The sequence below is a fragment of the Musa acuminata genome, chromosome BXJ3-3 (genome assembly GCF_036884655.1).
Source record: "Musa acuminata AAA Group cultivar baxijiao chromosome BXJ3-3, Cavendish_Baxijiao_AAA, whole genome shotgun sequence".
Taxonomy (NCBI): Eukaryota; Viridiplantae; Streptophyta; class Magnoliopsida; order Zingiberales; family Musaceae; genus Musa; species Musa acuminata.
In genome coordinates this window covers 35,711,306-35,725,624 of record NC_088351.1, presented here as the reverse complement: position 1 = coordinate 35,725,624, position 14,319 = coordinate 35,711,306, and the positions used below count along the sequence as shown (strand labels likewise).

General features: G+C 39.6%; 2 protein-coding genes across 6 annotated transcripts; one reads left to right on the top strand and one right to left on the bottom strand.

The window, feature by feature from the left end:
• Nucleotides 1–142: 142 nt before the first annotated feature.
• LOC103978817 (protein SINE1-like) lies at nt 143–2,965 on the bottom strand. 2 transcript variants are annotated; one of them, XM_018823620.2, is made up of 4 exons: nt 2,785–2,965; nt 2,631–2,693; nt 1,098–2,367; nt 143–1,017 (listed from the first exon to the last, which is right to left on the bottom strand). In XM_018823620.2, the coding sequence occupies exons 3-4, from the start codon at nt 2,352–2,354 to the stop codon at nt 490–492; spliced, it is 1,785 nt and encodes a 594-aa protein (XP_018679165.2). In that variant the 5' UTR covers nt 2,355–2,367; nt 2,631–2,693; nt 2,785–2,965; the 3' UTR covers nt 143–489. The 2 variants fall into 2 exon arrangements, with proteins under 2 accessions (XP_018679165.2, XP_064999133.1); XM_065143061.1 differs by lacking the exon at nt 2,631–2,693.
• A 3,277-nt stretch (nt 2,966–6,242) lies between these two features.
• On the top strand, nt 6,243–14,016 carry LOC103978818 (uncharacterized). Of its 4 annotated transcripts, none has more exons than XM_018822779.2 (7): nt 6,243–6,478; nt 6,703–6,764; nt 7,236–9,125; nt 9,222–9,384; nt 12,751–12,914; nt 13,148–13,406; nt 13,490–14,016. In XM_018822779.2, exons 1-7 carry the CDS (start codon nt 6,455–6,457, stop codon nt 13,592–13,594), a joined length of 2,667 nt encoding a protein of 888 aa, XP_018678324.2. In that variant the 5' UTR covers nt 6,243–6,454; the 3' UTR covers nt 13,595–14,016. The 4 variants fall into 4 exon arrangements, with proteins under 4 accessions (XP_018678324.2, XP_018678325.2, XP_064998441.1 ...); XM_065142369.1 differs by having other exon boundaries at nt 6,244–6,478; nt 7,152–9,125; XM_018822780.2 differs by lacking the exon at nt 6,703–6,764.
• Nucleotides 14,017–14,319: the final 303 nt, after the last annotated feature.

The window sequence follows — 14,319 nt, the reverse complement described above, 5'->3', positions numbered from 1 at the left end:
AAAAAGAATATGATGATTTTGTCTAAATGCAATCCAATAGGGTAATGATTTCATTTTTGCTCAGCAGTCTTCCATGCAATTTGTTTTCTTTATGATATTAAAATGATATACAGTTAATACTTTTCCATGGTCTTTGAGCAGAACTCCCAAGAACAGTAGCAGCATAGAACTCCTGGAGCCTGAACAGAGCATGCACAAAGTGGAGAATGCAAAAGAACCCAAGGATGAGAAATGAAAGACTGTCAAAACATGAGCAGTTATCTGAGCAAACATAGGACATCTTAAACCATGATCTTAAATATCTAGCCAAAGTACATTGACTTCCTACATGATGTTTGACCTGACTCATAACTAATCTCAAGAAAACATCACTGCACTGAGCAGCCTACATTGCATGGTCACTTGCATCACAATCCTTCATCAATCAAACATACAACAGTGCGGTATCACAATGTGGCAAGCCAACCTAAAGATGACAAGGAGCAAATACTAAGTGGGAACCATATCAAAGACAAGCTCATCATTGTCAGTCCACATTGATGAGAAGATGGTGGCAAGAAGGACCATGAAAGCACCCCAGATCAAGCCCTGGGCAGCTGTAGTATACCCTATCCGGTTTCTACTCTTTACCACCACTGAATTCTTATCCTCATAACCTGCTCCGTCTAACACTTTGCAAATGCTACTTTCAGGGACATCACCAGTAGATGAAACTGATTCAGTGCCATCTTGTGCCGGTTCAGCATCCTTGTGATGGTTCATCTTTCCTAGCCACTCCACATCTTCAAAGCATCTCTGTTCGGCCTCCGAGTTCAGATTCTGAGGTTGTCTATCTTTGTCAAAGGCCCCATTGGGTTTCCATTCAACTTCATGCGATGACTGACTGATCGGCAGAGCAATGCTTTGGTTCTTGGTGTTTTCGGTGTCTGGTTCTGTCAAATCCTGAAGAGATCGGATGAGTTTTCTTGGAGTAGTGTAGATCTTGATATCATCAATTCTCAACCGCGATATGGGTCTCTGCAACACCAACACGATCACTAAGTTTCACTGCAGGCGTTAGTGCACAGAACAATGTAAGCAAACATATGTTCGTGTACCTGAGGACTCGGTGTGGTATCTCCCGCTACTTCTGTGTCATTGGCCGGTGCAAATCCAGAGAATGCTTCTGGTCTCTCTTCATCTGAATCACTTGGCTTGCCCTCACTGATATGCTCGAAGTCCATGCGTTTCAGAAACAAGCCATCCTTCAAGGAGACATCCACAGAACAAGCATCACGGCTCCACAGTCTCCTGTTCGGGTGCCGACTGCTGTCAATGCTGCAAGAAGACTGACCAACTGAGACAGGAGAGTCGGCAAACACATCATTCTTGATAGAGGAGTCGACGGTGTGCGACTCAGGCGAGCAAACGGAGGCGAGGTGTTCTCTAGCGTGCCGTGGACTCCTTTGGTTTCTCCTACGGAAGTTCGAGTTCACGACCGGGTTGGAACCAGTTTCAAGCTTCGATCCTCTCTGCGTACTGAGGGCCTTTGCAGTCTGCAGTGCCTCAGATGCTGCGCTCCTCACCAACGGCATCTTGTCGTCGGCTTGGCATTTCTCCATGACATCTACTATCTTGAAGACCTCGGAAGAGATGCTTCTCGGATCCACACACTTCATCAAGAAGTTGATCATCTGAACGGCCGAGAGACGTTTCTGGGAGTTGCTGGCGGCGGCACCGGCAGCCAAGATCTGCAAGCCAGACCGCACGAGAGACCTCGAGTAAGCCTCGGCCACCAGGCCATTGTGCTTCGCCAAAGCCATTGCCAGGCTCATGTGAGCACTAGTTTGGGTCGCTTTCTCTTCCAGGGCCACTGCAACTCTCAAGCAGACCTCATTCACCATCTCGCCCGGGGCAGACGTCCAGTTGCCCGATTCGACCAGGGCCTTGAGGCAGAGGGCGGCCCCGGCGGCGGCGCTCACGTGCGAGCCCATCAGAGCATCGGAAAGGGGCTTGCAGAGGGAGCGAACGATCCGCGTCTTCTCGTCGTCTGGCGTCGAGGGATCGATCCCGTGCCGAGCGATCGCAGGCACGACTCTGGAGCAGGCCTGGTGGAGGGCAGAGGATCCTCCGCTCGACGACAAAGTGCGCATGATGGTGGACATGATGCTGTCGATCTGCGGCACGATGTTGCGGCCATGGACTCTTGCAAGGACCTCGTAGAGGGAGATGGTGCGCTCGCCGGAGGGGATGTGTTTGGAGTCCAAATCCTTTGCATAAGACTTCAGAGCTGTCATGGCAGACCTGCGGCTGTCGGCATCCTTGTCGAGGTTGGCCAGCTCCTGGCGGAGCATCGGGCTAAGACTTCTCCCCATAAAGCGAGGATCACTGACAAGGAAAACAAACAAGAATCAGAAATTATTAGCAACACAATCCCACATCAAACTATTCGAAAAAAAGGAAAATTTTCTCAGATAGCAGTAATTCCGACAGAGAAGCAGAAGGGATCTTCGAAGATATGGTCAAATCATACAGTAATTAAGTAACAAAATATTCCAGAAAACCAAGACAAGCTAAAAATGCAACCTTTCGTACTCTACTTCCACAAAAGACAGAATAACATCAAGAAACCATGTAAAGAAGATACGGACTATAATTTCGAGCTCAGATGATGGAAATGACGAAGAGAAGATGGTAATATGGTGCCTCCATTCCTGTAAGAAACGAGAACATTCAAGAGCAGCTCAAGAAGCTCTAAATAAGCCCTAATTCAATGACGTTGAGGAGGAAAACCCAAAGAGTGACCTGGCCTCAAAAGTTGGTAGATTTGGCTCCCTTTCTTTCTCCTCCGATCGTCGGGTGCCCAGATCGACGGGAGGCAGTAGGAGAGGTGGATAAGGAGCTAAGGGAGATAAGTTTTGGATCTGAAGTGGGGTGAGAGAGAGGGATTCAAGAAAGATGTATGTTTTAGGGCTTCCGATGAGGTGTATATATATATTAGGGCGAAAATATCTGTCAATTGAACTGGGAATGGGAGGGAAAGGGTAGCATTTGGATTTGAATTCTGGCCGTGCGATTGCCTCGCCATCCCCTTGTGTTGTTGATCGCATATATGTCTTTATGCGGGCTTCCATCGTCTCCTATTTGAATATATATATATATATATATATATATATATATATATATATATATATATATATATATATATATATATATATATATATGTAATAATAATAATAATAATAATAATAATAATAAGGAAAATATGCATATCATGTAGATATATTGATCTAATGATGATATGGAAAATCTACCATTCTTTAGATTAATGTGTCAAATTGATATTTTTTATAGGTCACACATATCAAAGTCACTTATCAGAGGTTTGAAACTTTATATGATAATCCTTATATCTAAAATATTAATATGATGATATAATTTTTAATACCTAAAACATTAGTCTGTCAATGGTTTATTTTAACAATCCAGTTGGTAAAGTCTTGGAAGCTTTAAAAAAAAGAAAAAGAAAATATTAGGCAGTAATTATGTAGTTGGGCTTGGTTTGATTTGGGCCTTAATGGGCTTCCTGGAAGACTTTGATTGGCCCAATCGAGCCAGCTTTGTCAGGTCAGTCTCTCCTGATTCATACACCAACATACGTCGAGGAACAAGTCATAGGCACTTGGAAGAGACCAAATCCACCTGTTGGAAACTGGGGGAAAGAGAAGAGTCCAAGTCTTCTCCAGTGGACTTCTTCAATGCAGGAGAAAAAGTGCTGAGAAGATCCCATTCTCAGCATTGGACTCCTTTGAATTTGACTCTCTGACTCCATCTCCTTGTTTGGACATCCAGAAAGAGGAGACTCGTTGATCAGCAGAAGCCTTGGCCTCTTTTATGCTCTCATGAAACAAGGAGGAAGGTGAGTCTGAACCCCCCATTTCTTTATGCATACAAGTGACAAGGAGACAGGAGACTTACCTTTGGAGGTTACTGCAATGGAATCATGGTGTTCTGCCGAATAGTCTTCCTTGGCATATGTAATGTTCCGGGGAGTGCAAATAGCATGATGGTGTCCATGAAAGAAGGCCATCTGAATTGACCAAGAGATATAAAACTCAGAGGCCAATGATGAACAGATATCAGAGAAGAAGAAGATCAAGTGATCACATTTGTATGACACTCTGCTCTCCTCCATAACACCTTTTATTTGTCTTGAAAGAGAACAAGATCATCATGTTACAGGTTTTACTCACCAAAATTTCAGAAATACTTGTGTTGATATCTTTGTTCATGTAATTCCATTGGGAGAGGAGGGCAATTCATAGCTTCCATTTTGTGGAGTTACTGAACATGGATGGAGTTGGTCAGAAGCAAAGCCTGTGAGATATATGATGCTATATGAAGTGGCAATAATTCATTCATGTCCATCACCCTTTATATATTTTCTTGACAAAAGATAACATGATTCTATCTCCTTATATGGTCATTGTCAGGCAAGTTTGGGAATACCTACCTTTATTCTCTGCCCCCTTCTCTTTGTCCCACTCTTTCCTCCAAGTGAGACCTCTTGAAGAGCTGGTGAGATCACTCCTCATGGTCCCCCTTCACTCACTCTTTCCTTGCTAACCCTAGTAGCCATTAATTTCACCAAGCATCAAATAGCTTCTACCAATTCATACAGGTCTCTTTGATTGTAGGATTTGCCATTGCATCTCAACCAAATATGTCAGTGCTCCCCCTCCCTTTAGACTTAGTTTTTTCCATAGTGTACTGTATAGTGTGAGGACCTCTTCATACAGCCCTGCAAACATCAAGGAATCTTAAAGTTGGAACTCCATCATGAGTTGTAAGGCTTGCTCATCACCTTGTCCTTTTTTCTTTTTTATCTAAAAAAAAATATTTTTTTTTCAAATAAAATCTATGAAATATTTCGAAATATATCAATGAAATACAAAATATTTCGGAACGGATAAAATATTTCAAAGACATAAGAAGCATTTCAAAACATATCAAACAACAAATATGAAGCAAAAGCTCAAACGTCATATTTCACATGACATAAATTTCATTCTTATCTAAAACACATATAAAAACATATAATCAAAGTTCTGAATATCATATCAAATAGATAGAAGGTAAAGTGAGATCTCAAACATAATATCACATATTTAAAACACATCATCTATCTACGTCCGGATAAAGCCAGAGGATACCGACAAAGCATTACGGGCTCTAAGCATATACCTTTTATTATTTCCGATAAAACTCCAAATAATCCCTTTATATGATAAAACCTCTTGAATATTTTTCAGAGTAAAAAAAATACGACGGAATTAAAGATCCTTCTATTCTTCTAATAAAAATATTTAGCATATTATTCCAACTAATACGAAGTAGATTGAAAGCAAAACAATATATATGAAACTAACATATAAAAATCTTAGATTTTTTTTTCCGATAAATAATCTAATCTAATCGACACATTAAATTATGAAGACAAGGATCGGTACCAACATAATTTACTGCACATGACAACAGAAGAACACTTGCTACTGCCACATTATATTACAAACATTAATCTATTTGATTCCTCCAACAATTGTGCCACTCCAAAACATACGATGGAGTCGATTAAATCAAGTCCAAATGCAACGATGCTATTAAAAATACTACGGGATGAGATTACTATAAGATCTTTAACTTCTCATTGGAAGGCTAAGATGGGCCCCCACAAGGCAATCAAATCAGAAACCGGTGAGTTAATTTGCATTTATATTTACATGCAAAGTTACACATCTATCCCTATACATACATATTTACTCATTTTCATATTTATCCCTCAAATTTAAGTATATATGTGTATCATTATTATTATTCTAAAACCCAAAAAGTATATAATGTCACTATCCTTAATATTTTTATTTTAATTATTAAATCATTTTATTTTATTTTCAGTTTAAGCTATTTTATGTTAATTATATATATATATATTTGTGTGTGAGAGAGAGAGAGAGGTAGAAAAAGATAATTTTAATATGGTATAATTGACTAATAATGTTATATGGAGATTCAAGTATGATGGTGATGAGGAGTTACCAAACACGAACCAAAACCCACGCAAGGGAGTCGCTTTACAAAGGAAGAGGGGAGAGGGGGGATCAAATAAACCCATGCATGCATGCATGCATGGTATGTGTCCTTCTTTCTCTCTCTCTCTCTCTCTCTCTCTCTCACACACACACACACACTGCCCACATAGGAGTCCATATGTATTTGGAAAGGAGTAGAGGAAGGGGAGAGGAGATTGCTTTGTAGCCCCCCTATTCAATAAAAATCCCACCTTTCTCTCCTCTCCTCCTCCGCCACGCCGCTTCTGCTCCCAATCCCGCCTCCCTGCCTGCCCCCCCACCGCCCCCTGAATCCCTTTCCCCGTCTCCCTCGCCCTCGGAATTCCCTCCGGGGCGATGGCCTGGTGATGCGTCGGCTGGTTCTGTCGCTGGTGAGACCCCTCGCCCTCCCCCTCTTTCTTGATCCGATCATTGCCTTTTCGTGCGTCTCCGATCGTCCCTTGCGTCCCTTCCCTCGTCTTGCTAGTTCGGCGCTGATCTGCGCCCGAACTTCTTTCTTCCGGGTTCTTGGCTTTGTCGTGGAAAGTCGGGTTCTTGTTCTTGTCTTTTCCTTTTCCTGTGGGTGATCAGGGTTTTGGGGGTTGCTGCGATTTAGGTGCATTTGATGGGGGACGACGGAGGACTCCGGGTTCGATCTCAATTACGCCCTTCTCTCTGGTAGATTCTTGTTCTTGTTGCAAGATTAATCTGTATGAGTTGGAGTGGATCTCTGTTATTTTCGGTTGTATTAAGGCCTATCTCTATGCTATCAATCTTCATCATCTGGATTTCGGCAGTGACATTCGTTGTTGGATAGCGGTAGATTGATCACATTCGTTCTTTATGTATATCTCTGCTTCCGAGGATTTGCTTAGATCATCTTTTTGTTGATGTAGTTAGCATTGATCACATTAGGATATATGCTGTTAATAAAATTGATCTTCTATGTTATGCTGCATTGCTAACGTCTTCTTGATTAATTGTAGATGCACATTTCGTTTAACATAATCTTTTTCTCTGTTTTCCTTGGAATAAGTTTTGGTACATCATCTTCTTTTTGTTTAGAGGAGGTTTGTGATCCGAGGAGAGTCCTTCGTTTCCTGCATTTCCAAGCGGGCTAGTGGCTAACTCTGTTTTACACATATCAAGGAACGGAAGACCATTCTGTCCCAATATGGAAGCAGAAAAGCTTGATCAAGATTTTGATGAACTCGATAAGCTTCTTGGAGAGATACCAACTGCTACTATAGGAAATCCTTATACCAGAAAACACATCCAAAACGGTGCCGCACTGGACTTTGAGCTAATTTCTGTGAATGAGGTTGAGAAGACTTCTACTCCAGGTGACTTGTATGGCATGTCATGTACTACTCTAGCTGTGAAAGATTGTGAAATCATCTCTGCAGATGACACGTTGTCATCATCCAAGACTCCGTTTGATCAGGAAGATGGTCCCAGAAGCTACCATGGAACATCAACTACGATAACTAACCAAAATACAACAAATTTACCAGATGAACAATCCCTGGCTTCGGCATTTGAGGATCTAGGCTTTATGGATAAGATTACAGCTGTGTCAACTACTCCCTATTTCAAGTGCTATCCATCGTCATCTAATCATGCACTCTTACCTGACAGACACTGTTCAGAAAACTTGGAAAATTCTTCTGGACTTGAGTCTGCAGAGATGTCAATCCTTCCATTATCCATCAGGCAAAATGGAGTTTGTGTACCCAATCCTGCATCGGAAGGATGCTCACCTTTTGTAACCAAGGATGCACCCAGCATACTGAATGGAATGGTGGATGGACACGATGATGCTGGACTTCTGAAACTCAATTTTCATGACCCAAGGAACCAAATGTCGAAGAGTGTATTTGGTGAATGTGGAGAGCAGAGGCAAAGCTTTCCAGTTTGTTCTGCTTCTATGCCAGTAAATCAAGGAATACATGCTTATCTCCTGCCTGGACTTTCGGCACAGGGTTTTGAGTTTCCTCCTCCATCATTCCAGCAGCAGTACTATATGGATCCACCACCCCATGATTATATACATCATCATCAACAACGGCAACAGCAACAACTAAGTCAATCCAGCGCATTGTGGGGTGACATGCAGTATGAGAGAAACTGCAGAGATAACCTTCGGTATCTCTACTCGCAACAACTCGAAAATCAACACTTCGAAGGGCAAAAGAGGAGAATCTCGGCAATTGGGCCTTTGTCCGGTAATACAATACAGCCATATCTTCACATGTCCATTCCTCACCAAGCAGGACAAGTGAATCAATATTCTTATGGGAATAACAGTGCGACTAACAGGAGATACAATCAGTTGGATCCTTCTTTGCTGAGAAGTAACCTTGGAAGATGCCATCATAATGGATTATCTGGCCAGTTCAAGAGCTGTTCTTTTCCACAAGGGCAGGATATTGCATCTTCTTATGATTTATATAGTCCTATTAAAAGTGCCCATGGACCTCAAATTTCAGAAAGATTCAGTAAACAAACATTTCCTGAAAAAATTCTGACAAGATCTCATGGTGTGGACTTGCTTCAAACTCTTAAATCTGGTGCTCCTGGGAACAATCAATTGCCAGAACATGCTGACATCACTCGAAGAGTCTTTAGTAATGATAATGCCCACAGCCATGTTGTTCACGGTGTTCAATCATTAGACCTAGATGCTCCAAGCAACCAAGGTTCATCTCCTGATAATTTGAGTGAGAGTCATGATGTAAAGTCATCGGGTTTAAAATATGATTCGTTGAACAATGCCATTGGAAAAATACATGTGTTGGCTAAAGATCAGAATGGCTGTCGCTTCTTGCAGCAGATATTCAATGAAGGAAATCATGAAGATGTCGATATACTCTTTCTTGAGATCATTGATCATGTTGTTGAGATTATGATGGATCCCTTTGGGAACTATCTTGTCCAGAAATTGGTGGAAGTTTGTAGAGAGGAGCAAATAACACACATTATACATGAAATTTCTCAGGGTGCTGACAAACTCCTTAAAATCTCCTGCAATCAGCATGGGTAAGTTTGTTTTTTTCGTAATATCATGCTGTTAAATTTTATCCTGTATTGATATTATGTCATCTGTTCTTTGTTGCTTCGTGTTGACAATTGCAGGACTCGTGTTGTACAAAAAATACTTGAAACTGTCAAAAGTCCAGTACAATTTTCCATGATCGTCTCTGCTTTAAAACCTGTTATAGTGTTATTGATAAAGAACAACAATGGTAGCCATGTTGCACAACGTTGCTTGGACTGCCTTTCACCTGAAAATAAGGAGGCAAGGATATTTGGTTCATTCTTCTCTTTTTTGTCTCTTACTTTGTTTTTGTTCATTTTCGGTTTTCAATTGCAAAAGAGAACATTTTTTGTACCAGAGATGTTAAAGAGTTGCAGTTGCATTTCTTAGAAGTACCATAATGTATCGTTTTGCATTTTCCATAGCATGCGATACATGTATTTATTTAATAATTTTTTTAATAGTTTAGACTGTTTATAGAATTAAAGGCAATAAAGCATGGAAGAAGTTGGGAGTCCGGTGTAGAAACAGAGCTGCTATCTTGAAAATAAAAAATACTTTATTTTTTAAATGATTTATAAAATATATTTATTGTAGTTGAGCAACCCCTTATTCAATAGAGGAACTAATTCATCTAGCATCGATCTAAGGTTTCAAGGTCTTCTATCTTCGACAGGAGATTCACACTGACAGCTAGAGATGAACTCAAGCCAAGCACAAACATACACTGTTTGGTTTGGTTGAACATGAAAAAACGAGTCATTTGTTTAAGCTTGGCTCATTCAGTAGCAGCTAATAGCCCAATTATCGCCTTAGGATCCCAAATGGTTTCATGGTGCTGCTACATATATGGTGTAGCAACTAACACCATGAACCACTTCAGGCTACAGTGTCCTCTATGGCTGTTATCTAGAAGAATTGATCCACCGAAGTGCCTTCCTTTTTCTTTTCAAGATCAAAAGACCATTCAGATTCACAGACATCAAGTTCATCAAGGGGTCGCACTCTTTATAATGTTTCTTTCACAACATATAGAAAAGAAGGAAAAACTTAGATATGTTATCTTTTAATCTTTCTTTTTTTCTTTACTCCCTGTAACTTCCATCTCTTGATATCTTTAAGCTGAATCTTCATAAATATTCATCTGAAAGTTACACTCATTTGGGTTTAGCTTTGGGAAATGTTTTATCATGCAAGGATTGCATGTGTTAGCTAGATCGTGTTCTGGTTGCCAATGACCATTGGCAAGTGCCAGGAATGTTCTGACAATAATTCCTAGCATATGATTTGCACAGGCTTGGCATGCCACTGATGCTGCCAACTTCACCATGCATGACTCCTTGACTAGCACATGCACATGCCCTGGTTTTGAATAGTTGATATACACGGCAGACTTCCATGCTATGTTTGTTTACTTAGTCTATGAAGTTCTAAAAGCCTGGATTTGCTCTTCTTTGTATTGCTCACCATTTTATATTTTGGACTACTCCTAACGTTGTAAAATAGCACTACCGAGACCCAATTTGCTATCTGCCATTAGGACATTCTAGTACATTCATGTTTTTAATTGATAATGTACCCCTCAGGATTGGTGGAGTAATAATGCCCATGAATTATACTAGTGACATGCTATATGGAAGCATTCACGACATATGATGACCAGAGGCAATCTGGAAAACTGTTTTTCAACTTTCTATTTTCTTCAACTACTATGCATCTTCATGTATAAATTTTCTTCAGGATAGCGGAGGTAATAATGGAACATAACTCTTTCTTCTAGGCCGTCTTGCTTAAAGAAACATTTGAATTAATAGGAACATTTATCCTGTTAATTTTCTTCACCCAAAAGAGGAAAAGAAAAGGACATCGATGAACAAGTTTTAGATCTCAATTTTACTCTTTTACATTTTAGTCAATATTTTTTCTAATATAAATTACTTCCCTATCAGGATCCACAATGGTTGCTGGCTGGCTGTACCATTTGTGGCACCTATTACGCCATAAAACAGATATCAAATCATTTGCTATGTTTTGTGATTTGTGTTTTGCAGGGTTTTTCTGAATTATAAATATCCAACTGGTCACCTAATTTTGGGAGATCTGGATTACATACCTATATGATTTTGATGCAGAAGAACCGCATAGCCATGATCTATTCAATTTTCATTTCTTTTTATACAAGATTTCATACGTCGAAACTTTGTCTTTTGAGAAATTCTTATCAATTAATTTTAATTTTACATAATTTTTTTGGATACTAAAGTTTCACATCAATATTAAATCTTTGTTCTAGTTAGCGTGGAAGCCCCTTGGTTTTTGAAGATTGTCTTTGTAGTTTACTTTTCCTTGATTAGTTAAAACTGGTGAGGGATAAATCCATATCAAGCTTTTGAGGGATAAATCCATTGTTATGCAGTTTTCAAGGGGTATATATGTGATAATGCATTATGGAAACCTCCTTCCTTAGCTTTGGCTTCACATAAGATTCATTATTTTTCATTAATTCAATGCCTTAATGTCATTTTGTTTGTTTAATTTAATTTAGTATTTTCTAGTTTATATGTAGTGATAGTAAAGGCTTCGATCTGCATATGTACACCCACTATTTACTAATCAACCATGAAAAAGTTTCTCAATTATCATATCCGAGGAAGTTACCCTTGTACCTGAATTCTTAGACACTTGATTATCGGGCAAAGGAATTATAGAAAATCTTAACCTTTTGATATCGTCTTTAAGGACTTCTGGAGGAGTTTTGTCTGAAATTATTTAGGTTAATTTCTATTAGTTGCAATCAAGGTTTTAAATGCCGATCTGATACCAGTTTTGGAACCTATTAGGCTGGTACAACTATGGTATAGTGGATGGCATACTGATCTATATTGTCTGGTATCATTGAATAAAATAACAAAAAATTAAGTTGAATGGTATTGTACTGGTATTAGTCTATATGTTTTAGTACTGGTATTTTGTCGGAACGGTAAACAATAGTCAATATGTACATGTATTCTGAAATTTAAATCGCTAGTTGCAATTTATGGAGTGAGTTTCGTCCTCCAGCCAGTGAAACTGACTACAGATGCAAATGCATACCCATGTCTGTCAGTCGTTTTCTAACACAAATGAACAACACTGGTCACCAGTATACCCATACGTAGCAGTATAGCAGTAGGCATGTGATCTGTGTGCATCTAATATGGGCATGACATTACATGTGGTAGTTGATGCAATGTATTCCATCTCTGATCCATTTTCATGGTATCATGCCACACCACTCCACTAAGTGGCGTATGCCTAGTGTGTGGCAAGGGTGTTTTGTAATTTTGACACCACAAGACATTCCTTGGGAATACTGTGATGTCATGGTATGTAGCCATGTTTGTTTGATGTCCAACTAAGTTCTTATCTTCTGCCTTTGTCATAGTTCATCCCCTGCTTCAAATTTAACAACGCACTATGTACCTAACAACTCCTTTTCTATTAAGTGATCAGTTCAAGGTGTTGTGTGTTAATATGGAGTAGAATGCTCTTCCTGATGTTTTTAACATTAATAAGCCAAATTTCTACACTTTCCTGGAATAGATCTCTGTAATAAACTGTATTGATGTTTAACTTTTCTTCTTGTAGTGTCTTTTTGAAGATGCAGTTGCTAACTGTGTTGAGCTAGCAAGAGATCGTCAAGGTTGTTGTGTTCTTCAAAAATGCCTCTCTGCTTTAGATGGAGATCAGAAATTTCGGTTAATATCCAATCTAACATGCAAAGCTCGTGACCTTTCTCAAGATCCATATGGGTATGCTTCATCTTTTTATTTCTCTTCATTTTCTCATTTCTTATCCTCTCAATACACTGATTCTGTTATTATTACTGGTGTCTTTTGCCCAGCTTTTAAGTACCCTGGCATTTGCTCACATATCTCCTTGATATCCATGCCTAATCCAAAACTCTTTTGGCCAGATACCTATTATGGAATGTTTTCCTCTTATATATCCGTATAACATGAGTTTTTTTTTTTGTTTCTTGAAGAAATTATGTGGTGCAGTACATTCTTGATCAAAAGGTTCCATGGGCGACGATCAAAATACTTGATCAACTGGAGGGTCATTACCGAACCTTGTCTGTACAAAAATATAGTAGCAATGTGGTGGAGAAGTGCCTGAAGTATGCAGGCGATGCCAGACGTGTCAACATAATCAGAGAACTGATCGATGGTCCTCACTTTGTCCAGATCTCACTGGACCCATATGGGAATTATGTTATTCAATCAGCTCATAGAGAATGCAAGGTTGACCTCATTAAACCTGACTGTACTATAATACCCTTCATCTTTTCTAATTCTGATCTGATACCGATTTTCTTATTCTGTAGGGTGCACTCCAAGCTGCATTCCGGGAGGCAATAAGGCCTCATGTTACAGCACTCCGCACTAATCATTATGGGAAAAAAGTACTCAGCACATGTTACGGTAAATAAGTTTTGTACAATGTTTTTGGGTCATTGCCGAGATATCAGTGACTCTTTGGATGGTGCAACCAAGGGTCTAGAATCATATTTTTCAGTGCCTGTACGATATGTAACAATGTGGCCGAAAGAAGCAGGATTCCGCTCCCAAAGCTTCACAAAGAGGGGTTGCTCCGCTGTTTAGCAAATGGACATGGATATTTCTTGTTCTGGACAAAACTAGTCACTTAGAGAGTCTCGGTGTTAGCTAATCATCAAGGATAAAGGTGTTGACAAAACAGGAGAAAAGTGTAGAAAGAGTTGGGTGTTGGTTTATTGTAGGGTTCAAATTTAGTCCATGGAATGTGTTCTGCCTTTGTTCTACAGTTGCTTTCTTTGCTACTTGTGTATTACTCATCTATTATCACAATATGTCATATAAGCTTGTCTTCAAACCTCATTCAGTGATGTGTAGCTTGGATTATGGCAGGTTATATTCACTGATGTTATCATAAGCAAGCAAGAAAGAACATTTGAACTGTACCATGCCATGCATTTGGCATTTCAGATAAATAGTTGTATAGTTAGAAGCTGAGGACGGCAAGATCTTTATCTGGCTCACTGGATGGATCTACCTTTCTCCATGCCAAAGAAGACTATGGTGTTGTTTGTTGATTTATCCGTCAATTTTCAACACATTTAAGATTATGTTTCTATAATGTCTTTTCTTCATGTTATCTCTCTCTCTCTCTCTCTCT

Coding starts and splice junctions, on each gene's coding strand:
- LOC103978817 (XM_018823620.2), bottom strand. CDS start 2,354: ATGGGGAGAAGTCTTAGCCCGATGCTCCGCCAGGAGCTGGCCAACCTC. Junction 1,018..1,097: donor ATACCACACCGAGTCCTCAG/GTACACGAACAT, acceptor TTGGTGTTGCAG/AGACCCATATCGCGGTTGAG.
- LOC103978818 (XM_018822779.2), top strand. CDS start 6,455: ATGCGTCGGCTGGTTCTGTCGCTG. Junction 6,765..7,235: donor CAATTACGCCCTTCTCTCTG/GTAGATTCTTGT, acceptor ACACATATCAAG/GAACGGAAGACCATTCTGTC. Junction 9,385..12,750: donor TTTCACCTGAAAATAAGGAG/GCAAGGATATTT, acceptor TTCTTCTTGTAG/TGTCTTTTTGAAGATGCAGT.